Here is a 25,021-nt window from a genome sequence, read left to right as displayed (position 1 = left end):
CCCTCCTCCTACCCTTCCTCCAGTTCCGCCCCCTCCTTCTCCGCTTCCTAACGCCCTCTTGTAGCACTCCGCACACCCTCCGCACTTTCACCTCCCTCCACCCGGCGCCCTCTGGCACTCTCCTTCGCTGTGCTCCTAGGTCTCTTCTCCGTCTCTTCGAAAGACCCCCACACCTTCTCGGGCCCCATCTCCCTCCCACGTCTCACTGTTACCTAGCACGCCCCTCTGCACGCCCTTCCCTCTGCAGTCTCTTTCCTTTCGCCCTTTCTCCGCTCTCTCCGCGACCCCTTTCCCTCCCCCAAACGTCTCCACTTCCCTTGGGCACTGTCGCTTTTGGGAAGGGCTCTGGCTGACTTGGGAGGAGGAGGATTTTTTTAAAATTTTATTTATTTATTTTTAGAGAGAGGGGAAGGGAGGGAGAAAGAAAGGGAGAGAAACATGATAGGTTGCTTCTCCCACGGGCCCCAACCTAGGCATGTGCCCTGACCTGGAGTCAATGAGCGACCTTTCAGTTTGTAGGACGACTCTCAACCAACTGAGCCACACCAGTCAGGGCTGAAGAGAGGATTTGCATCCCCGCAAGGCTTGCTGAGTCCCATGTGGACTTGGCCAAGGCCATACTCGTCCTGGGCTGAGTCCCCAGGTAGCACCAGGAGGGAGCTGGAAACTTGCCTAACTCAAGACAATTTGCCGAGGGTAGAGTCCTCTGCAGTGACCCAGCTGCTTTTCTTTTCGTTTTGATGAAAGAAAAGAAGAAACACTACTCACGTTCATTCAAAAGTGTTTAAAAATACAAACTGTACAAAGTAAAGAGTGAAAGGCCACCCTGGCTGGTGTGACTCAGTGGATTGAGCATCATCCCGAGAACCAAAGCGTCACCGGTGGGATTTCCGGTCTAGGGCACGTGCCTGAGTTGGGCCGGGCCCTCAGTAGGGGGCCTGCCTAAGGCAACCTCAAATTTTTGTTTTCTCCCTCTTTTTGCCCCTCCCTCCCCCTGTCTAAAAATAAATAAAGGAAAATTCTTAAAAAAGTGAAAGGCCCACCTCATTCACTAAGTATTCATAGAGCTCCTGCTCTAGGTATGACCCTGTCTGGCACTGAGGATATAGTGGGAGACAAGACAGAGTTCCTATCTTTATGGATCGAGGGTGGGGCAGACAAAAAGCAACTAAATAAACAACATTTCAGATAAGGACTGGTGCTGTGGAGGCAAAGACAACAGTGGTGTCCTGGACAGTGAGGGGTGCTAGGTGGAGGCGCAGCGGGTCTTTGAATGAGATGGTCAGAAGAGGAGTGAAGATCTGCATGGCAGCCAGGCGGAAGATTAAAGGACATGTAAGGAACTGGCAAGCGCAGAGGTACTGCCCCCCCCCACCACCACCACTGCTTGCTGAGCAAGAGAAGTGGCCTTGGGGGCTGGGTAGGGTGGGGGGTCGTGGGGGGAGGGTCCTGTCGCTCCCTACTCATTGGCGGTTTTGGTTATTATGCTATCAGACATTTCTGGGAGCACACAAATATGCGTGCGTATAATATTCTTTCTCCCTTCCACCCCTCTTTTTTTCTCTCCTTTTCCCTCTTTCTTTTCTTCCTTCCTTCCTCTCTCTCTCCCTGCCCCTCCTTTTCCTTACTTTTCTTTCCTTCTTTCACAAAACTTCCTTCTGTATTCCAAAGTCAGTCTGTTGTTCACTTTACTCAGAACTGCCTCACCCTCCCTGGGCTCTGGCCTGGGAGAAGGTACCAAGTGCAGACTCACAGACCTTGGGCCCCAAGGGAGGGCCTGACTGGCTCCAGGGACTTGCCAGTGAAACTTCTGTGTCCTAAGCATGATTCCCAGAAGTGGGAGTAGGAAAAGGGTGATGGCATTTCACAGAATCCAGCAGTGTCTGAGACTGGCCACTTTTCACTGTCACCTGAAACCCAACCCCTTAGGGCTTTGTTTTTTTTTTTTTAATTCTCACCCAAGGATATGTTCATTGATTTGAGAGAGAGAGAGAGAAGGAGAGAGAGAGAGAAAGATGTCAATCGGCCGCTTTCCGGGTATGTGACCTGAGCAGGGATTGAACCTGGGACCTTTTGGTGCACGGGGTGATGCTCCAAGCAATGGAGCCACCAGGCCAGGACCCAGCTGCTTAGGTCCTGTTCCCAGCTCTGCCACCCGACTCTCTGTGAGCCCGCCATTAAATTCTTCCTCTCTGGGCCTCAGCCTCACAGTACACAAACTGGAGGGACAGGACCAAGTAACTTCCAACTGAAATTCAGGTTAGCATAAAAGTGAACTTCCGAGATAATTAACTTTGCCCCTGGAACCCGGGCAAAGGGCATGTTTCCATCAGGATCAAATGAGAGCGCATGGAAAAGCTCTCTGAGAAGTAGACCACTCTTCTGTTTCGATAACTGAGTCACCTGAGCTATTAAGGGTTTTGTTCCATTACCTATTTCAACCCAGGGCACCCATCACTTCAGGGAGGCATGTCCATCATAGTCCACGTGAATGTGCCCTTAGAACTGTGGCCCTGAAATCTCGTTTATTTTATTGTCCTTTAGGTTCTGCCTTCCTCTTAACTTTTTCAGAAGAGAAATGGGGGATTCGTGTGTTACGGTAGGTCCTTGGTATTCTGAAACAAGCTTCTGATTTGCCAGTGTAAAAACAAGTACACTTGCCCTGACCGGTGTGGCTCAGGAAGCCGGGCATCATCCTGCAAACTGAAAGGTCGCCAATTTGATTTCCAGTCAGGGCACGTGCCTGGGTTGTGGGATGGGGTCCCTGTTGGGGTGCACGCAAGAGGCCATTGGTCAGTGTTTCCCTCTCACGTCCGTTTCTCTCCTCTTTCTCCCTCCCTTCCCCTCTCTCTAAAACATGAATATATTTTTAAAGTCTTAAAACAAAAACCGGTGTACTCGCTAGATGTAGTGTTCTGAGTCCTCAGAGGTTTTGGACCTTGACCTGTCCTGTGAGTCCTGCCTGGTGACTGCTCCCGGAGGTCCTTGTTATGTCATTACTTCAGATGCTGGTTACTCTCTTTGAGAAAACAAGCACGGGAGGGCTCTTTCCTGAGATTCGCACACCGATGGTGTTGTACTAAGTAAACCCAGGTGGGGTGCACCAGACACGTCTCTCTTTGTACTTTTCCATTTTCATCTTATTTTTTCAAGTTAACTCCTGGTAAAAAGATATCATCCATACAGAAAGGTGCACAGATGTGTAAGTGTCCTCAGATTTTTCCATACTGAACATGCCTGTGCAGCCAACACCCAAACCGAGAGAAAGAGCAGCTCCAGAACTCTAGAGCCCCTGGCTTCTTCCAGTTGCTTACCCCTCCACCCCCAAAGGCTAGACACTACATCCTGACTTTTTTTAAATTGATTTTGAGAGAGACAGACCAACAGACATTGATTTGTTGTTCCACTTACATTCATTGGTTGATTCTTGTATGTGCCCTGACCAGGGATGGAACTCACAACCTTGGCGTATTGAGACGATGCTCTAAACCACTGAGCTACCTAGCCAGGGCTATCCTGACTTAATTGCATATTTACTTGTTCTTGAACTGTATGAAAATGGAATAATACAGCATGCACTCTTTTGTCTTGTTTGCTTAAAATTTTATTCACAAGATTCATTCATTCATGTTGCTGTGTGTAGGTCATTCATTCTCATACCTGTGACGTTCCATTATATGAATATACTGTTTAACTGTTGATGACATTTGACTTATCTCCAGTTTTCGGTTATGACAAATATTAGAAAATGTTACTATGAACATTCTCGAATATGGCTTTTAGTGAACGTGTGTACACATTTCTGTTGGGTAAATCCCTAGATGTGAAGTCACTAGGCAACAAGGATGTGCTCAGCTTTAGCACGTGGTGCCAGTTTTCTGAAGTGGTTGCACCAGAAATACCTGAGAGTTCCAGTGACTCCACATTCTCCACAATTTCAGGCCTTCTGACAGATGTATGGTGCTCTCTCACTGTGATTTTAATTTGAGTTTCTCTGTTGACTAATGAAGAGAATGCCTTTTCATATATGTATTGGCTGTTTTCATTTATTTACACAAATCCTTGGTAGATATATATCATACATGATATAAAAATAAAGTTGAAGCTAAGATAATACATAGAAAGCCAAAGTCCCTCTAAAATCAATCCCTCATCCTACGCCTTGGCAATGCCTTCTCCAGTTTTGAGCACTGGACTTGGAGTTAGGAGACCTACATCCCAGCATTGCTCTATCCCTGGCTTGTGTGCATTTCAACAAGTCCCCTCTCTGGGTCTGTCTTCCATCTCTAAGCACCTCTTTACTTTGCTCTTCTGACCACTGTTTCTGTGATTACAAGAAACTCCATGTGATGGGGATGGTCATCTGCCCTAATATCCATTCTCTTTAGCCTCCTTAGTGATTAGACCCCTGGGATTTACTGAGTACCTGGCTGCCCCACTGGACTCTATTTTCCAGCCTCACGTACATTAGTAGGTGTGGCCATATGACTAAGTTCAGACAAGGGCACGTGCACAGAAGTAATGCGTGCAACTTTTGGGTTGTGCCTTATTAAGAAGGGCCGTGCCCTCCACCTGCCCTTCTCTTCCTGACGGCTGAAGAGGACCTCTTGGTGGGAGCTGGACCCACCATCTCTGATCACAAGACAGAGGGGGAGATGTGTTGATGATGACAGATGAGGCGGGGGCCACGACCTCCCCTACCACGCAGCTGACACAGCTCTGGACTGCTCAGAGATCTTCCATCTTAAGCTGCTGTTTCTTTGGCTTTTGCTGTATCCACTGAACTTAGTAGAGCGACTGGAGAATGACTTTAAACTGGGTGTCAGGAGAGGTTGCCTTGAGGAAGTGACACTTAAGCCAAGATTTTAACAAGAAAAGGAGACAGCCATAGAGCTTTAGGGGGCAAGCGTTTCCGGGCAGAGGGGACCACTGGTACAGAAGCACTGAGACTGCGCCAGCCTCCTGTGTGATGAGACCTGGTGTCACATCTCCCATGTCCTTGTTTACAGTGACTGAGCTGACGCCAGCCATCGGATCTGCACAGGGCCAATTGGTCCTCCGGAGATTTGCTATGTGAATGATGGGACTGAAAATCTTTCTCTGGAATTCTAAGTCTAAAGGACATCCAAGTATCATGTTACTGTCAAGTGGCAAAAACCATCTGAGAATAAAGCCAAGCTAAGGCAGACAGAGCTAGGAAGGGGAGGTCTCTGTGAAAGCCTCTGACCCTGTGTTTAGCCACTCCTGACTTGCTACAATCCATTTATGAAAACCAGTCACTTCCTCCTTTGCTACTGAATTTAGTTTCTGTCACTTGCAACCAAGTGTACCCAGCCGAGTACAGATTACGGGTGCTGTGCCACAGGCCCTGATGTGTGGCCTTTGCAGTCTACACGGGGTATGGAGCAGCAGGATTCCTTTTTTAAAAAAAAATTTGGAAAATTGGTAATAAATTGGCGGGTTAACATGCCTGTTGCTTTGTGGGACCCTCAACCATTTGACCAGTGAAGTTGTTGTTGTTTTAGGGATCTTGGAAAAGCAAAGAGAGGATGGCTGGCTATTGGTTGTGACTGGCAGGAAGGTCCTGTCAGAAACAGACAAGCTCCGGGTCACACTGGCACATCCCAGCAAGAAATAGGAAAATGTCTTGTGAAGACAGGCCCCTTGATGCTCACTAATCAGCTGTGATGCCTGGAAGCCAGAGAATAATGTGCCATGCGAACCGTGGAAGCTGAGTTCTCTGCCCAAGGGTACAACTGCTGCTAGCAAGAGCAGGGTCCACACCAGGAGATGGGACTGTGGAGGAACCAGGCTCCCCCGGGACCACCCAAACCCCTCCAGCTGCCTGCCCGGCCATGACTGCCTTTGTAGACAGAACACAGGGTGGCTGGAGGGGATACAAGACTGGCAACCCAGGTGACAAGTCCTGACTCAAGAGAGCGCCACTTGCCTAGACCATAATGCCTGCAAGCAACTGAGGCCCTTGGTCTGCCCCACTACTGAAGCTAGGAGTAGCGTCATGTGAGATCTGTAATTTTGCTACCAATTTATTGGGAGGAGGTTTCTCCATTCTTCCCTATGATTCACACACCAGCCTTGTTTTCCAGCTCTTTCTAGCCCCAGGATTCCCTCTGCCTAGAATGCTCTTCCGCAAACACATTTTAGCTTGGTGCCTCATCCTTCCGGTCTTGCTTAAATACCAGTCCCTCAGGGAAGCATTTTCTGATCCTTCAAACGTGTTCAGGTCCTGGTGACGGCCTTCAGAGCACCTGACACTATGTCACTGGTGACACACACACCTCCTGGCTTTCAGGGAGACTCATTCCACTTAATGTTGCCCCTCGTGTGTGTGTGTGTGTGTGTGTGTGTGTGTGTGTGTGTGTGTGTGTGTTGGGGGAGGGGGGTTTATACACAAAGTCATTTGCTCCCTGTGCACCATCTGTTCCGAAAGGGCAGTGTCTGTCTGTCTACTGTCTTTCTCTGCCTAGAACAGAGCCAGGCTCTGCATTTGATTGGCAGTGATGAGTCTGGGGCGGTCTTGAAGAGCCTTCCTTTTCACAGGAATCGTTCTAACTAGAAAGCAGCTCAGAGGTCAGGGGCCAGGAGACAGGAAGCCAAGAAGCTAAGATGGTCAAAGGTCACGGTCTGGTCTGAGCCCCGAGACACTGAGCCATCACCCCGATGAGTGCAGCAGGCCCCTGGGTGGTGGATCCGGCTCAGCCTCCCTGAGAGGCCCAGCTCTGTACCTCTTCAAGCCCTGATTTTGGCTGGCCACCTCCCCACAGGCCGAGGGCACGTCTTCAAAAAAGTCGGCCACAGCTCTGGAGAAGACTACCAAGAGTCAGAGACTGGTCTGACTACAGAAGCTGCTGAGTTTATAATTCCAGATTTTAACAGTGGGTTGTATGACTTAACAGTCCAAACTGAGCTGACTCCGGGCCTGGAGTTGGGGACCCCTGTCACTTTGTAGGCAGGCAGGTAGACTCGCAAACAGGTCCCTCCTTGGCTGAGCCCTAACTTTTGCAAAGGGAAAACTTATGTCCTGTCAGTCTCAGAAGAAAACTGAAACCACCCACCCAGTGGCTCAAGCCAGAGACCGGTGAAGGCATCCTCATTTCCTCCCAGTGCCTCACCCCTGACGAGCCTCCCCCTACCACTTCCACACCCCTGATTTAAAGCGCCAGCAATAGCAGGTAATTCTTTCTCTAAAATGTCTCCTGAATTCATATGCTTCTTCCTACCTCCACGGTCACCACCAGGGTCCAGGCCACCACCATTGCCCCCTGGGGTCTGCAGTAGCCTTCCAACCAGGCTTTCTTGCACCCTTCCATTTCCCCCATAGCAACATAGCATGCATGGGAAATGGGACCATGCGCACCTGGTTAAGATTCTTTAGTCGTCTTTGTACCAGAGGGAAGATACAACCCAAGCTTCCTAAAGGGTGCGGGGTCTGCCTTTCTGACCTGCAGTCCTGTCGCCCATCCCTCCCTGCACCCTGCTCCCAGCAGTGCTGCCTCGTGCCTCTCACTGCAGGATCTTTGCACACTTGGTATCATCCTTGTGGCTTCTGGTGCTCTAAGGACCCTTCCCCCACCCCCTGCCGTTTGTCATTCTCCATCTGAGACCCTTTATTTCCTTCAAGCATTTATTAGAGTTTGTGACTGCTCTATTCATGTTTTCTTGTCATCTGTCTCTCTCATGCTCTTTGTATAGCTTCCATGCAGAGAGACAAGCTGAGGTCTGTCCGGCTAGATCCTCCGCACCCAGCACCATGCCCGGGCACTGTGCACGCGCTCTCAAAAATATCTCTCTTTAATAAACACCTGTTCAATGGTGACATCTCCAACAGTCAGGAACTCTCTCTTTGCTTCTGCATTGTAACCCCCAGGCAATGTTTCTGCTCAGTAGAGTTAATTCTTTTCTGGGTTTATGGCTCAGGGTGGAGCAGATCTCAGGCAGCCTGGCAAACACTGGCCTGAGCGACTTGCCTTCCAGTGGAATCACAGCAAATCTCAACTCTGAACCTGGACAGGTCAATCCAGGCCTCAGTCCCTGGGCCCAGCAGTGCTTCCAGAGGCCTTGGGTTTTCCAGAACTTCTGAGGACCAATGATCCAACTGCGTTCCTCTTCCCCTAATGCTCCAGACCCCTCTCCTAGGCATCCCAAACCTGTGCCCGTGACTCCGAGGGGTTTTCTTGAGAACGCCTCTTCAGAGGAAGGCGCTACAGCGGCAGAGGTGGCTTCAGAGCTGGCCCTGAGGAGGGTGGAGAAGCTTGAGGGAGCCCGGGGAGATGCGGCTGCAATGGTGGTTTGGCATGCTGGCAGAAACCACCTGGAACTGCTGGGTGCCTGCCAGCATGTGAGCAGGAGGAGGGCACAGTTCTAAAAGCAGCATTAACTTCGGTTTTCACTTCTCCAAGGCCCTGGGACCTTTGTAAAGTCCTAGTTGTTGGGTCTCGCACGCTCTCTCCATCACTCCTTCAGCCACTGCAATAGCTGAGGTGTGTAGTAGGTGATGATGATGTCGGCACCTTCGTGGGAGAGAAACAGAGAGCAGGGTAGGGGCTGGGCGTCAGCTGCCTCTTCTGTTGTGGAACAGCATTGACCCTGACCACCTGGGAGAGGAGGGCCAGTGGATGGAGAAGGCTGCTATGAAGAGGCACGGTCAGTGGGTGACACAACATGAGACTGAGTCCCGTCCTGGTCAGTTCTAGCTCTGTACACTGTGTGACTGTGGACCAGTCACTTTCGATTTCTGGGCCTCAGTTTGCCCATGTATAAAATGCACAGTGGGCCCTGGCTGGTGTGGCTCAGTGGACTGAGTGCTGGCCTGCGAACCAAAGGGTCACCAGTTCAATTCCCAGTCAGGGCACATGCCTGGGTTATGGGCCAGGTCCCCAGTGGGGGGCATGTGAGAGGCAACCACATACTGATGTTTCTTTGACTCTCTCCCTCTCTTCCCCTTTCTCTAAAAATAAATAAATAAAATTTCAAAAAAATGCACAGCAAGGAAAGAGATAAGCTGTAAGTTCCCTTCTCACAGTGTGCACATCCCAACAAAACCAGCTCTCATTTATGGAGCGATAAGCATATGGCAATCACACATATCGTCTCATTTAATCCACACGAGAACCATGCACCAGGGATCTTCTCTCTATTATAGACAGGGCACTGAGGTTCAGAGAAGTGGCTAGGCCGAGGTCTCACAAGCAAAGAATAACTGTCCCACGTTCTGTTCTAGTTACATGTCTCTTCCGCTCGGCCAGTGTCTGTTAGATGACTGGTGTTTCCAGGCTGTTTCACCACTTCACCTCTCTCTATGGGCAAAGTGCCTATCAGTCCGTGCGTCACAAGTCAGAACCCCACCCCTTCCGCTTACCTGCTCTGCGGAAGGCGGTCATGGCCTCCAGGACTGCAGTCTTGAGATCAAATGCCCTGGCCTGGGCTCCGTGCCACAGCATAGCAAACTCTCCAGACACGTGGTACACGGCGAGAGGGAGCTCCGGGTGCTGCAGAGAAGCAGCAGGAGGTAGATGCGCACGGCGGGTGTGTCCCCAGGAGTGTCCCTTGCTCCCTGCCCAACTCCCGACCATCTCAAACCCTATGCCCTACGTCATGACAGCTGTTGGCCACCTGGCCCATTCTTAAACTGTTAAAGCAAAACTGTTCAAAGACTTCTGCCCACTGGTGGTTCCTGGGTAGGGGCCGAGTCAGGAGGGTCCCTGTGCAGGGGCAGACTGCTTCCAACTCTGAGATTCTGCAGTCGAAGGTCCCAGAGCCCATGGACACATTCTCTCATCTCCGTGAGCCCCCCATCACTGCTCGGTGCTCACCTTGTCCTTCACCTCCCGCACGATGTCCAGGTAGGGCATTCCCGGCTTCACCATGAGCAGGTCGGCTCCTTCCCGCACATCCCGGTCCTGAGGGATGAGGTGTGCTGTGGGCAGTGCCCAGGAGGAGAGGGAAGAGGGGACCGGTGGGCTGGGGCTTAAGCTCTGGTCACTCACCACTGCTCGGAGGGCTAGGCCTCGGGCTCCGGGAGGCAGCTGGTAGCAACGGCGGTCTCCAAAAGCCGGGCTTGACTGAGCCGCGTCCCTAGGAAGCAGAGGCATCAGGGTGGGCTCCAGCTTCGGGCTAACGGGTCAAGGACTTAACAGCAGACCCCTGCCTGCCCCCACTCACCGGAAAGGTCCATAGAAACAGGAAGCAAATTTGGCACTATAGCTCATCACTGACACCTGTGGGGAGACAATGGGGGTTGAGGCTCAGTCAGCCCTTTCCAGATGTTCCGGGGTCATGTGGCAGGAAAGGGACCCAGTTTGGGAAGTGGCGTGCCCGTGTTCTAGTCCCACCGGAGCTCTGAGCCTTGATTTGCCTGTCTCAGGTGCAGAGGTTGAGACAGATCCCAAAGGCCTTGTCCAGTGCTGTCTTCAGTTCTTTTTTTTTTTTAAAGATTTATTTATCTTTAGAGGGTAAGGGAAGGGAGAGAAATATCAATGTATGGTTGCCTTTCTTGCGTCCCCTGCTGGGAACTGGCCTGCAACCCAGGCATGTGCCCTGACTGGGAATCGAATATGTTCAGTTCTATGATTCTTGGCAGATGTGGAGGCAGGGCTGGTCCAGTCACAGGCTCTTGCTTCACCTCCCCTTCCCCCTCCCTCACTCCTTGCCCCTACCCTGTTGCCAAGTCCGTGTGCCATCAAAGCCTTCTTAATGGCTTCCACGCGTCCATCCATCATGTCCGACGGGGCTACCACATGACATCCTGAGGGACAGAGGGTGGACTTCAGAACTCTGGGACTCTCCTGTCTACTCTGTCACCTCCCTGACCCAGAGGTCCTTATCCCTGCTGGTGGCTCACTCACCTGCCTTGGCATAGGCCAGAGCCACCTCTGCCAGCCGCTGGCGACTCTCCTCAGCCAGGAAAATCCCATTCTTGTTCAGAAGCCCTGTGGGTCAGACAGCTGGGTTTGAGGGGCATCTTAGACCCTGGCCCACCCCACTGTGGGGAGAGGTGGGCAGTGGCAGTGCCATCGGCAGAGGGGCTGGTGCAGGGGGAAACTCACCACAGTGACCATGGGAGGTGTAGGGGCACAGGCAGATGTCGCAGGCCACCAGGAGGCTGGGGAAGGTCTTGCGCAACAGACGGATCGCCTCCACAGCCGGGGAGTCCTCGGAGTCGGCTGCAGAGCCCAGCTCGTCCTAGTGCAGGGAAGGACAAATCAGTGTGCCTGTCACATGAAGCCTTCAACAGGCACAATGAAGTTCTGGCCAAGATGGAGGCGTAGGTAGAAACCCTTCACTTCCTTGCACAACCAAAAGGAAGATAACCACCAATCTATAAACAATAAACAACCAGAAGTGCCAAAAAATCAAACTGCATGGAACTCTGACAACCAAGGAGTTAAAGAAACATTCTCCAGATTGGTAGGAGAGACCAAGACAGGCAGCCAGCAGGCAGAGAGGACCCTTGGCAAGGTGGAGGACCGGGCGAGCAAGGCAACAGACTGTGTGAGTGAGGTGGGGTTGGCTGAACGGGAAGCTAAAAACTCAAGCTAGCTATAAACTACCACGGGGTTGCCACAGCAGAAGAAACTCCCAGTCTCACAAGACAGAGTTTGTTGGAAAGTGGGGCAAGAGCAGAGTAAACGAGACACATTGTTCCCTTTCTGACCCCTCCCCCACAAACAGCACCACAATGCAGCAAAGAGGGTGTCCCCCGGATGAGCAGACCTAAGGCCCCGCCCCCTACAACATAACAGGTGCACCAAGACAAAGTAATATGACCCAAATGAAAGAACAGATCAAAACTGCAGAAGAACTAAGTGATGAGGAGATAGACAACCTATCCGATAAAGAGTTCAAAACACTGGTAATCAGGATGCTCATAATTGGTCACAAAATGAAGGAACAAATGAAGGCTACTCAGAGTGAAATAAAGCAAAATATTCAGGGGACCAACAGTGACAGGAAGGAAATCAGGACTTGAGTCAACGGTTTGGAGCAGAAGGAAGAAATAAACATCAACTGGAACAGAATAAAGAAACAAGAATTGAAAAAAAAATGAAGAGAGGCTTAGGAACCTCTGGGACACCTATAAGTGTTCTAATACCCAAATCATAGGGGTGTCAGAAGGAAAAGAGGAAGAACAAGAAGTTGAAAATTTATTTGAAATAATAATAAAGGAGAACTTCTCCAATCTGGCAAAACATATAGATTTCCAGGAACTCCAGGAAGCTCAGAGTTCCAAAGAAATTGGGCCCAGGCTCTGGCTGGTGTAGCTCAGTGGATTGAGTGCTGGCTTTTGAACCAAAGGGTCACCGATTCAATTCCCAATCAGGGCAAATGCCTGGGTTTTAGGCCAGGTCCCCAGGAGGGGGTGTGTGAGAGGCAACTACACATTGATATTTCTCTTCCTTTCTCCCTCCCTTCCTCTCTCTCGAAAAAATAAACAAATAAAATCTTAAAAAAATAAAAAGAAATTGGACCCAAAGAGAAACACACCAAGGCGCATCATCATTTAGTTACCCAAGATTAAAGATGAAGAAAGAATCTTAAAAGCAACAAAAGGAAAGGAGAGAGTTACCTACAAAGGAGTGCTCATAAAACTATCAGATCATTTCTCTAAAGAAAATTTATAGGCAAGAAGAGGAAGTGCCTCTGTTCAGGCATAGTGTTCAGGTTCCAAAAAACTTGGAAAGAAGTATTCCAAGTCATGAAAACCAAAGACCTACAACCAAGATTGCTCTATCCAGCAAAGCTTTCATTTAGAATGGAAGGGCAGATAAAGTGCTTTTCAATAAGGTCAAGTTAAAGGAGTTCATCATCACCAAGCCCTTATCATATGAAATGTTAAAAGGACTTATCTAAAAAATAGAAAAAAAAAACAAACTATGAACAGTAAAGTGAAAACAAACTCACAACTATCAACAACTGAATCTAAAAAAAAAAGGAAAACAAAAACTAAGCAAACAACTGGAATAGAAACAGAATCAGAGAAATGGAGATCACATGGAGGGGTTTCACGGGGGAAGGGGGGAAGGTACAGGGAATAAGAAGCATAATTGGTAGGAATAAAATAGATGAGGAGAGGTTAAGAACAGTATAGGAAACAGAGAAGTTAAAAAACTTATATGTATGACCCAGGGACATGAACTAAGGGGGGTGAAGGCTGGAGGGTTAGGGGGTGCAGGGGAGATAAAGGGGGAAGAATTGGGACAATTGTAATAGTATAATCAGTACAGAGTGCAGCCCTGTCCCTCTCCTTGTATCACTAGCAGAGTCCCTGGACGAGGAGGCACAGTGAGGACTGTCCCCCATTTTGCAGAGGAGACTTGACTCGCCCAGTCAGGGTGTCATAGCCCTGCTTAGCTTCTTTTTTTATTATTATTAATTTTACTTAGTTATTTTTCAACTACAGTTTTTTGTCTATTTCTCCCATCCCAGCCACCACCCCGTGCTACCCACCTCCCTCCCATTTCAACCCCCCTTAGTTCTCGTCCCTGTGTCCTTCCTATTTGTTCCTCCAAATCCCTCTCCTTTCTTCCCCTTAAATTCCCTTCCCTCTCCCCTCTGGTCACTGTCCCCTTGTTCTCTATTTCAGTGTCTTTGATTTTATTCTGCTTGCTTGTTTGTTTTGTTGTTTAGCTTCCTGTTAAAGGTGAGATCATATGGTATTTGTCTTTCAACACCTGGCCTATTTCACTCAGCATAATGCTTTCCAGTTCCATCCATGTTGTTGCAAAGGGTAGTAGCTCCTTCTTTCTCTCTGCTGCATAAAATTCCATTGTGTATATGTACCACAATTTTTGATCCATTCATTTACTGATGGGCACCTAGGTTGCTTCCAACTCTTGGCTATTGTAAATTGTGCTGCTATGAACATTGTGGTGCATAGGTTCTTTGAAATTGATGTTTTAGGATTCTTAGGATATAATCCTAGCAGTGGAATTGCTGTGACTGTCAAAAGGCAGGTCGATTTTTTTTTTTCTGAGAAAATTCCATACTGTTTTCCATCATGGTTGTACCAGTCTGCAATCCCACCAACAGTGAACTAAGGACCCCTTTTCCCCACACCCTCTCCAACATTTGTTGTTTGTTGCTTTGTCTATTATAGCCATCCTGGCCGGTATAAAGTGGTATCTCATTGTGGTTTTCCTGCTTAGCTTCTTGACCCTCCATGGGTGCTGCCTTAATAACGGGGCCATGTCCATTCACCTGCGGCCCCAGGGCTGGCACAAGGTGGGAATGAAGGTGTGGTCAGTGTGGAACCTCGGCTCAACATCACCCAACCTTCCCTTCCCCTCCTCTCTGACTCCTCCTCTGATTCCTCACCTTGGGAACTCTGCTGGGGACACCAAAGACCAGGACGCAGCGCAGGCCCTCTTCTATCAGGGGCCTCAGCATCTCTTCTAGCCGGTTCACACCATACCTGCCGGGGTGGGGGGGGACAGGGGAGCTGAAGTGAGGCAGGTCCTGGGAAACGGTTCTCCCCACCCTGCCACACTGTGCCTCTGTTCAGAGCCAAGGTGCACCTGGTACCAAGAGGACTCATGCCCCATAGAACAGGGAGGGGCAGAAATGTTCCCACCAAACAGATGGGGGAGCCGTGGCCAAGTGGCAGAGCTATGGCATTGAGCTGTGGGAGGGCCCTCCAAGGCCCTTTTTTTGAACTCCCATTTGAAGTTAAGCTCTCCTCTCCCAGGCTCTGCTATGGTGCTTCTGGTGAAGGGTAGCCCATCACTGAGCAGGACTGCCTCTTCTGTTGGGGAACAACTGTGACCCTGACCAAATCCTTCTCTCTACTGAGCTGAAGCCAGACTCTCTGCATCTTCTGCCTCCTGGGTCTGCCTCTGCTTCCTGGCACCTCCACCTGTAAAATCTCTCCCTCCATCACCCCCGGCCCTCCCCACTGTGGCTCCTACCTGGCCACTCCTGGAAGGCTGGCGATAGGCTGTACATCATCAGGAACATCCCTGCAAAAGTGGGGGTGGGCTATGGACTGGTAGCTGTGGGGAGGGCCTGTGGGGGAGGGGGCGACTGAGGGGGACGGGTGGGGAGCTGGGAAGGAACATGGAAATGGAGATGGTAGGATGGGGATTGGGTCCAGAGTCTGGTTCCCCTGCCTGGCCAAGCCCAGGGCCTGAAATAATAATAGGAACAAGAAGAATGACAGTGACAACGAGAGCAACTGTACTAAAAGATGAGTAATCCTAGGAAGCGGTCAAGTGGTTAAGAACTTGGACTCTGAAGTCAGAAGGTCCTCGCTTGCTATCATAGTCACATACTGACTGGGTGACCTTGGCCAAGTTGTACCATCCCTTTGAGCCTCAGGCCCTTCATCTGTATCCTGGGTGGATTCATTCATTTATACAACAAATACTTATTGAGCACTTATTATATGCCAGGTACTGTTCTGGGCTCTGGCAGTATAACAGTGAAGAAAACAGACAAGAACCCCTGCCCTCACGGAGATGACAATCGAGGGGACACTATGCACACCTCCCTCAGACGGATTCTGTCAGGACTGAAAGATAGCAGATGTAGATGCTTATAGTACCTGGTACACAGCAAGTACTCAATAAATGTCAGCTGCTGCTATTTTTAATAATCCTGGCTGCCACCTGTTACATGTACAGGTACACTTTACAGTCTACAGACTACCTTCTCAGCTTCTGTCTTATTCAAAAGCTGAGGATGGCAGGTGAGGGTTATTCTTTTTTTCTAAAAGGGAGGACTGGGTTCTTGCCAAGGTTTGTTTTGTTCCTAAGACAGCTGTCCTTAACTCAGTAGGTGACTTCCAATACCGTGAGGTCCAAGCTGACAGCTCACTTTACCACCTCCAACAGATGCCTGCTTGGTTCACACACACACACACACTCACACACACTCACTCACTCACACACACACACTCACACACACACCTTGCCGGTTAGCGACTCGATTCATTCTGGGGACTCACGTGACAAAGATGGGGTAGATGAGGTTGGAGGCACTGAGGGTGGCGGCCGCTGTCTGCCAGGTCCGAAGCAGTGGGTGGAAGTAGCCGCTGTGCAGAACAGACTGGGGCTGCATGGTGAGCAGTGAGGGCACAGGGCAGCCAGCTGGGTGGAAGTGAGGGCTCCCGGGATATCTGCCAGATGCTCAGCTATGTAGGGGAATGGGGGACACATGAGACATGGTCCCTGTACCCAGGGAGAAAAGAGCCAGGCAGGCTCTCCTGGGTCCCTGCCTCTCCTGATCTCCAACCCGTGTTCCTCTGAGTGTGGTTCACCAATCCCTGCTGGACTATACAATAAGTAAAGAAATAAAAGTAAGGCTTAAACTTTCATAGCAATCTGAACCTGATAATATAAAATCTGAGCTATTTTTATGGCCTCTCTTTTTCTTCTTTTTGATTTTATTTATTTATTTTTAGAGAGGGGAAGGGAGGGAGAGAGGTAGAGAAACATCAGTGTGCGGTTGCCTCTTGAGTGCCCCCTTCTGGGGACCTGGCCCACAAGCCAGGCATGTGCCCCGACTGAGAATCGAACAGTGACACTTTGGTTCACAGGCCGGTACTCAATCCACTGAACCACACCAGCCAGGGCTTTTTCTTTTTAAATAACATTATTTCTAGTAATTCATTTTTATTTCGTGTTATCAAACGATCAATCTTAGCTGAATTGGAAGCTAGTATGAGAAGCACTGATCTGGTCAACATTTATACTTTGTTTATTCCATGAAAAATGTCTACATACTTGGCAGATATTTTAGACACTTTAAGCCAAAAGAGAAAAAAATTTCTTGTAATTCTATTTCTAGAGAAAAACATAGTTAACCCCTTGGTGCATGGACTTCTGGTCAGGCAGGTCACATTAAGAGGATTAAATAGCTCTGTACCTGACAGACAGACAGACAGACACACCCTGTAGAGAGGCCACTGATGCCATCTCTTCCAGCCCCAAAGCCTCCAGCTGCTCCCCATGCACAAGCCACACTTGGCCAGCTTCTGGCTCTGCTCACCTTACTCCCTTTTATCTAGAAGGCTTGTGCTCTCTCCACAGCTTCAGCCCCAAACCCTACTGGGTTCTCCGCAAGGCACTCCTTCCTTCCCTCTCCCACTGAAGTTTCTTGTTTTGCCCAGTTCACACTCGCTCTTACGTAACGGGTCCCTGTGGGTCTATCTTATCTTGTCCCAACAGACAGAGCTTTTGCAAGGCAGGGTCCACAGTGAGTTCATTTTTTGCCTTCTCCATTTACTATGCCACCTAGTAAATATTTAATTACATGGAATACCAGACGATTAATGCCTGGGGTGTAATCATTTGTTTCTTGAGCACCTACTCTGTGCCAGGCCATGCTGGGCACTTGCACATATGGTTTCTCATTGAGTTGGCACTCTAGTCCTAGGAGGCAGTGCCGACTGAGTGCATCTCGGGGAGGTGGAGCCCACCTTGAAAGAACTATGAGTTTCAATGTAAGTTTGGAGGCCAGAAGAAGCTTGTTGAAGATGAGGACTTGAACTTGGTTTTGCAGGATGAGTGGGTTCAACTAGTCAGAGGGAGAGGGGAGAACATTCCCTCAGGAAGGGAGTAGAGGAGTAAAGGTGGGGAAGAAGGGTGTGGGGGAGGGTGGCTATGGACTGTTCCCAGGACCTGGGAGGCCATTGAGCCCTGTGTGTATAGAAGGGAGGGGGTGAGAGGGGACCAGATCCAGGACAGGGAAGGTTTCTGACCAGGGGTCAGGGAGTTGCCTGGTCCAAGCCTGGCTATAAGAAGAAAATTCTTACTAGCTAAGCGTAGCAGATTGGAAGCAGAGGAGCACAGGCGCTGTGGATCAGAGGGGCAGAGAAAGAAGGGCCATCGTAAGGTAGTCAAGAGGCCGTCTCTTGGGGTGGATGTTCTGAGCCTACCTGACTGGGAGGACAGTGGAGACAGGGACCAGGCAGGGGGAGGGTAGCGGGGAGCAGAGCTTAGAGAGGAGGTGGAGCTCTCCATTTTAGACACTTCCTTTTGGAGGTGTGTACACGTGTTAATGTGAACAAAACTGACTCCATCTTTGTATCCCTGCTTTTGTTTTTCCATGCTGAGAACTCTGACCTAACTAGTCTCAACCAGCACCAAAGTCCCAAGTTAATGATTAGCTGTGTCCTGTATGCTTACCTGATGTAACCATATAGATTCCTATGAGTAAATGGCCAGAATGGTACAGCAACTGAAATTAATGTCAAACTAGGTGGTGGCATTAATTCTAAGCAATTATCCATCATAAATCTACCGGCATGGTTCCTGGCTCACTGCATTCTTTGCCCCTTTGTCTTGTCAACCGTTAGTAGCTCAGCTGTACTACAAACTGTTTATCAGAGCACCGTCTTGAAGTGGAGGCTGATCTGTGCACTCTGCCGGCTCATTTCTTCTGCCATGACCCAATCAATCTTCCTGTGAGTAAACTCCCTGTAATAAATTCTATCCTAGTCAATAAACTCGCCTGCTTCTAGACAGCACAGATTGGTGGTCAATGTACCTGCAACCTGCCTTCAGACAAGGTGCCTGGGGGAACACTCAGTAGCCCAGTAGGGGGGAAAAAAAGAGCCAAGAGCCACCCATCTCTCCCTGCATGCCTGGGACCTCAAGGCAGGGGCTTATCCAACGTTACACACTCCCTGGGCCCGGGGAGTCCTTTAGTACATGGAAGATGCCTTCTCCCCACAGTCTCCCAGGGCCCATTTTATCCAATCCTCCAGCCTGTCAGGGTCGGGGTTATCAGGAGCCACACACTGACCCACCCTGCCACCCCACCCTTGAGCCAGCCACATCATCTAACACAGCAGCAAGCCAGGTCTCCCCAAAGTTGTTCCAACCCCCAAACGAGCAATCATTCAGTAGTTACAAAGTCCTGAGTACCCATTTTGTGCAAGATTTTGCTCTGAGGTCTGCCATGGATTTGCCTAGCTCAGAGAGCTTAAGTCTCTTGCCCAAGAGTTAGTAAGTGAGCCAGAATTTGAATCTGTTCTAGACAATGAGTGCAGGGTTTTATCCACTGTTGCTGGTACACACCTGATCCAGGAGGCACCTCTCTGCCTCACTATCTTTGCTTTGGTGGCTGGAGAGATGGAGGAAATACGAGAAAAATATACCGAGCGTATGTTATGTGCCGGTCTGGGTGCTTTATGTGCACCGTATACATTATCTCATTTAATTGCAGAGAATCGTTCTAACCTTTAGTGATAAGGGAATGGAGGTTCAGAGAGGTAACCTGACTTGCTCAATGTCAGATTCTGAAGCTGGGTCTATGCTTGTCTCTGATCCATTTCCGAGATAGCAACCTTTGTAAACAGGCTCCCAGCTTCTGGAATCCAAAGTTGCATTCCACTGGCTTCTTAACCTTGCTTCTACTTTAGAAGGCGGAGGTGCGGGGCAGGGATGGGGGCAGCAAGTGCCCAGGCAGCAAGTGCCTTCTGTTTATCAGAAAGAACAGGGCAGAGCTGCCTAGGGGCTTTGCAGTCCAAATTTCACCCTGAGGAGACTGGAGCTTAGGGGGTGGGGGACAAGGGAGGAGGGTGAGAATGGTGAGGTGGAAGCCTCCCTTTAAGCCGTTCTTTTTTTCAGAGTTTAGGGTTCAGAGATTTGATTTGAGAACGGGTGTCAGTAATAAAAACAGTGAAGTTGACAATCACGGATCCTGTTTAACTCTTACATGCCGATGTGGAAAATTGGGTGTGCAGAGGCAACAGGACTTGTCTGACACTGAGCAGCGGGGCGGGCACAGAGCTGGGTCTGACCGTCCATCTCCTGGCTTCCGGTCCAACTCCATTACCTACACAACCCATGGTCGCTCTGTCACAACTGGTGCTGAATCATTATCTCTGGGGTCGAAAAACATCTCTGAACAACAGAGCTGCATCTCTGTTTGCAGAGCCAAAGCTGTGCCTGGGCCTTGCAAAAAGTCCCTAAAAGTTTGGGAAATGTTCATACACTTGGGAGGAGGGCACTTCTTCGAATCAAGAGAGCCTGCAGTCACAGCTTAAATCCTGTGACACCTCACTGAAGTCAACAAGTCACCATGGGACCCAGCACCATGCTCAGCCACATTAGAACAGGTTAGCTTAGCTGGAAGGCAGTAAACGGTGGTGCAGGAAAAAAACCACACTGCAAGGTCAAAGAGCCCCAGGTCTGGTCTGTGCTCTATACGTGACTCCGAAAGGTTGCTGGCTTTTCAGATTCTTCATTTGGTAATATATGAAATGGGAGCTAAAGTATCCAACTGGCAAAGCTGCAGAGATTAGAGATAGGGAAGAGGTATATATGTGCCTAGCCACGCAGTCAACATGTAGCTACTTTTATATAAGATATAGAACTGAGCTGGAACTAGATCTCCTGGCATGCCCTCATAGCTTTGCCTCCTGCACCACACCCAGAAGGGAGAACTTTCACTCAAATTTGTGTGGGCTACAGGGTCTTCCAAGACATCCGAAGTGGGGGGTCAGGGGGAGGTCCCTGCCTTGGAGCAGCTTATGTGAGGGAGGAGAAATAATCACCACACAGATACTACAGTAGAGGGATGGCCCAGTTGCTGTGGGAGTCAAGGAAGGCTTCATGGAAGAGGGGACAATGAGGGATAAGCAGCTTTTCAGACTGATTGTTAAGGTGTCGCCTTCCTTAGAAAGCAAGTCCCCCAACCTGGGAGTAGGCTAAGTCGGGCCCTCAGGGCCGCCACCAGGAGGGGCTGAGAAAGAGCTGCAGGGTCTGAAACCCCTATGTCGTGCACAGCTGAGGATTCCAGAGGCTGTGGTCTTGGCGCGGAGGTGGGAGCTGCTGCCAGCTCTGGCAGGCTCCGCCGCTAGCTGGGGAGGAGGCAGTCAGGAGGGCTGGCTAGGTAGAAGGTGGTCAGGGCTGAAAAACTCTGGAGGGGCCTGAAACAGCAGCTGTTAGGCAGTTCGGAAAAGGGACGGACTTGTTTATGCAACTCACATTTCCTGAATATCCACTCTGGGCCTGTCCCAGGGCTACATACAGGAATTAAAAACAAGAATGAGACCTGGGCCTTGACCTGGACCTTTGAAGAGCCCAGTTTCCTCTGGGCTAAGCTGTGAGGAGCTATCAGGAGAGTTTGCCAGGTTACATCATCAAAATGATGGCTCAAAGGACAGACATAGGCCCAAGATCCATGGGGCGGGGGGGGGGGGTGGGTGTGTCAGTGGCTGTTCTAGGGCTAGAATTCAGCTCCCCTGCAGCCCAGTTTTCAGTTGCCCACCTTACCCCTTCACACACAGGTGCAGACTGCTGAGCCCACAGCAGAGCTGTGGGCAGCTCCGGGTGCAGCCGACGTGGGGGGGGGGGGCGGGGGAGGCGCAGACCAGCGGCTCTAAACCTGGCTGCATCTGGCAGCATGAGGGCTGCGTGGATTTTTGAGTCCGCACACATGGGTTCATATACTAGTTGTCACTTTCCAGCTGTGTGACTTCAGTTTTCTCATCTGGTAAACGAGTACTTCAACCGCCCTCAATGGGCTGTTTGTAAAGACTGAATGGGCCAATGTATGTAACGTACGTACAAGCGTGGCACAAAACGGCTGTTACTTCCACTTCCCTCCCTCATCGGCGACCGTACCTCGGGCTCAGCACCGCTCCACCAGCACAGCTCCAGAGGTGTCCAAGGCAGTAAACCCCAGAGAGGAAACGCGGGGCCCGGACAGTGGCCCTCCAGAGCTGCGGTCCCGCAGAGACCCCAACACGACTGCAGCACGACAGTCTACCTCTCAGAGCAAAAATACCTTCCCCACAGGACGGTCCCTGGCTGCACTGCCAGTGCTCCAAGGCGCACAGCACAATGTGGGTCTACGGACACGGGACTCTTGGTGCCACAGCCCCTGCCTCCCAGTACGCCACCTCCCAGAGTCCGGCCCCCCTTACCTACCTCCCAAGAGCTGCGAGTCTACGCTCTTGCCACCGCCACAGCTATCGCGCACCCTTGCGTCCCCAGCACATTTGGGCGGAGCTGCTTCCCGGAAGCAACGCTCCTCCTCACACTCCGCCCCAACACCCCCAGGGGACACTTTGCGGGTGGGCTGAGCGGCTCCAGCCCCTGACTCTCAAGGTCACAGGAGGCTCAAGGCCTGGCCAATCGGGTGCGCGGAAGGGCTGATGAGCCCGCCCCTCCCGGCTCGTGGCCAGCACTGTGACAGGGAAAGGCCTGAGTTTAGAAGAGAGGAAACCACGGGTGTTTTGGAGTGAACCTGCCTCGGTTCCAGCACCGGAGGTCACTTTACAGTCCTCCCCTCCCCGACTTAGAGTATTCTTGGCGCTAGTTAATTATTTGTTGAAAGAATAATAGGATGCCAGGACATTAAAACAACACTGTAATGCCCAACACAATCGCTAAGTTCATTTTTACGGACCAAACATTTTAAAGTTGTTGAGCTCAGCACCAGGCTGCCTTCCAACTTTTAAGAGAAAATTTATTCCAGCGTAATTGCTGAGGGTCTACTCTGTGCCGTGGTTGGGAGATGTGATTTGAATGACATGGACACTGTAGGCATTAGACCTGTCTAGTGAATATATCTGACCTCAGGTCTTGGTTGGGGCGGGGAAGGGGCAGTTTGGGACAGAGTATGAGAAGAGGTGGGGGAAATCTAGTAAGGCTTTGGGGGCTAGGGTCAATTGGTCGGATTGGGTGAGTGAAGTGGGGGTGGGGATCAATACCCTAACAAAGGAATGCTTTTATACAGGTGAATCAGGGATTATTGAAAAGTGAACTTTGAACTGTGGAGAAAGCCAGTCGATTGTCCTACCCTTATTCTAAGCTTTTGCTTCTCAAAATCTGTAACCTAAACCTGTTTTATACCTTCTTTGTATTCCAAGTTAAAGAGGTAGAGAGGCCTAACGTTAAGGAAATATGACACCTGCTTAATTCCCAACTACTAGAGTTCTGATCTGTATTCAGATAAGGAAGGTGACAGGAATGAGAAGAGTGAAGAAATAAAATGGAGTCACTATGGTCAAGCTGTTAAATTATTAAAATCAAGTAGGTTGAGGCATAAGGAAACAATTCTATTCTTGCTTTAAGTAGCCTGGGAATTTAAACTTTTCAGTTGTGCATCCATGCCTGGGTGTACATGAACTCCAAAGATAACCATCAGTCCAACCCAGCCCAACCCTGGTTCAGGTGAACCAGACCACTGGACACCTGAAAGATTACCACCTCAGATCAATTCAAAGGCTAAGAATGCAGGACTGACTCTTCTCACAAATGTACTTTTTACTATAAAAACTCTTAAACTTCTTTCTCCTTCAGGGTACTCTGGGTATTGCCTAGTTTCAGGTTTGCAAACCTAGACACTAGAATGAAACTTTGCTATATTTAATTTTAGCAAAGCCTCCTCATTCATTTGAACCCAGTTGACAGGAAGTAATGATTTTTGTGCATTAAAAGGTCAGGGGCAGTACCATGCACTTTACATTCACTTACCTAATTTTACAGATCGGGAGAACAATCACCAGGGAGATTACATAATTGGTCCCACCTCACACTGGGTTTACTATACAATGCCTGCTAAACATGCTACTTCAACTCAGGGATGATCGTTCTTCATCCCCCCCCTTCAATTTAGATCTCTCACCCAACATTTCTTTTATAATACCTGTTTCACAACTAAAAAATAATTAGGACCATCTACCTCTAAAAGCCCACAGTGGAAAATTTAAAAATGTTATTGTTTGATGTAATCTATTTTTCCCACATTTCACTCTTAACTGGAAGACCTGTTCTCAGCCCCACCCTCAAACTGTACCTTAATCTTTCACTCCGATTCATAAAAAAGTATTACGAATGCAACGATATGAATAAACATAAAATGGAACACAAGCAGTCAGACACAGGAATACATGTTGTATCATTTCATTGCTATGAAATACAAACTATGGCCAAATTAATCTGTGCTGTTGGAAGTCAGGAGAGCGGTTACCACTGGGGGGGGGGGGGGGGGGGGGAGACAGGGAATGACTGGGAGACCAAAGGGGTTTTTAGGCTACTGGTCATGTTGTTTATTGATCTGATTTTGTGAAAATTCATCAGTCTCTAAACGCATATGCACCTTTTAGTATGTATAATAAAACCCTGACCGCCACCACTGCCCCCAGCCCAAAAAACCTCTTAACCCCACTAAACTATTGTGCCTCCCAGGTAGGTACATGACATTGTGCTAAATGCTGTGAGGAGTGAAAAAGAAATGGAGATTAGTGATTGCCAGGGGGTGGGGAGTGGGAAACATGGGAAGTAACTGCTTGACTAGTATGGAGTTTGATTTGGGGGAGATGAAAAGTTTTGGAACTAGACAGAAGCCATTGTACAACATTGCATTATGCTAAATGCCACTGAATTGCTAATTTTCTAATGGTTAATTTTATGTTCTCCATCTCAATTAAAAAGGAAAATTGGTTCACCAAGTGCAATGTGGTATTTTGCTTTGGATCCTGAACAGAAAAAGGAAGTTAATGGAAAGACTGATGACATACAAATAGTTTGGCCAAATTAGTTGATAGTTTTATGTTAGTTTTGACAAATGCACCATAAGATGTTAACATGAGGGGAAGTTGGATGGCTATATGGGAACTCTCTGTACTCAACAACTTTTCTGTAAGTGTAAAATAAAAAGTAAAAAAAGTTCCAAAGTAAAAAGTTAAAAAAAAAAAAAAGGTGGCCATGGGCCACTTTAACAGGGTCTCACTTTCTTTTTTTTTTTTTTTAATATTTTATTTATTTAATTTATTTATCTTTAGAGGGGAAGGGAAGGAGAGAGGGAGAGAAACTATATTCTTTCGGATGTGAGCTACACCAGCCAGGGCCAGGGTCTCACTTTCATAAGTTAATGGTAAGATCTTGAGCGAGCCACTCTTCTCTCTGATGAGCTTCAGGGTCCCATCAGTAAAAATAGGTTAGGCTGCAAAAGCAATTTTGCATGACTGAAAATATAACTGTTTCACCCTCCAAATCCAGATCAGAATCTCTAGGTATGAAGGGCTGTGGTTAAAAAAACATGAGAA

At 49.2% G+C, this 25,021-nt stretch overlaps 1 protein-coding gene and 1 long non-coding RNA gene across 3 annotated transcripts; one reads left to right on the top strand and one right to left on the bottom strand.

The window, feature by feature from the left end:
- The first annotated feature begins 3 nt into the window (after positions 1 to 3).
- LOC128626032 (uncharacterized) lies at positions 4 to 2,599 on the top strand. Its single transcript, XR_008389916.1, has 3 exons — positions 4 to 1,079; positions 1,189 to 1,358; positions 2,545 to 2,599. It is a non-coding gene; the product is annotated as an uncharacterized LOC128626032 (long non-coding RNA).
- A 5,197-nt stretch (positions 2,600 to 7,796) lies between these two features.
- ALAD (aminolevulinate dehydratase) lies at positions 7,797 to 22,048 on the bottom strand. Of its 2 annotated transcripts, XM_037139497.2 has the most exons (12): positions 21,897 to 22,047; positions 15,962 to 16,147; positions 14,925 to 14,975; positions 14,335 to 14,431; positions 11,067 to 11,202; positions 10,866 to 10,949; positions 10,677 to 10,765; positions 10,183 to 10,238; positions 10,008 to 10,095; positions 9,834 to 9,920; positions 9,380 to 9,509; positions 7,797 to 8,531 (listed from the first exon to the last, which is right to left on the bottom strand). In XM_037139497.2, exons 2-12 carry the CDS (start codon positions 16,072 to 16,074, stop codon positions 8,473 to 8,475), a joined length of 990 nt encoding a protein of 329 aa, XP_036995392.2. In that variant the 5' UTR covers positions 16,075 to 16,147; positions 21,897 to 22,047; the 3' UTR covers positions 7,797 to 8,472. The 2 variants fall into 2 exon arrangements, with proteins under 2 accessions (XP_036995392.2, XP_053512299.1); XM_053656324.1 differs by lacking the exon at positions 14,925 to 14,975 and having other exon boundaries at positions 21,897 to 22,048.
- Between the last annotated feature and the right edge of the window lie 2,973 nt (positions 22,049 to 25,021).

The sequence above is a fragment of the Artibeus jamaicensis genome, unplaced genomic scaffold (assembly GCF_021234435.1).
Source record: "Artibeus jamaicensis isolate MK-2021 breed Jamaican fruit bat unplaced genomic scaffold, CSHL_Jam_final scaffold_1964, whole genome shotgun sequence".
In the NCBI taxonomy this organism is placed as follows: domain Eukaryota; kingdom Metazoa; phylum Chordata; class Mammalia; order Chiroptera; family Phyllostomidae; genus Artibeus; species Artibeus jamaicensis.
This window is presented reverse-complemented; position numbering and strand designations above follow the sequence as displayed.

Coding starts and splice junctions, on each gene's coding strand:
- ALAD (XM_037139497.2), bottom strand. CDS start 16,074: ATGCAGCCCCAGTCTGTTCTGCACAGCGGCTACTTCCACCCACTGCTT. Junction 10,766..10,865: donor TCTGGCCTATGCCAAGGCAG/GTGAGTGAGCCA, acceptor TCTGTCCCTCAG/GATGTCATGTGGTAGCCCCG. Junction 9,510..9,833: donor TGCGGGAGGTGAAGGACAAG/GTGAGCACCGAG, acceptor GCTTCTCTGCAG/CACCCGGAGCTCCCTCTCGC.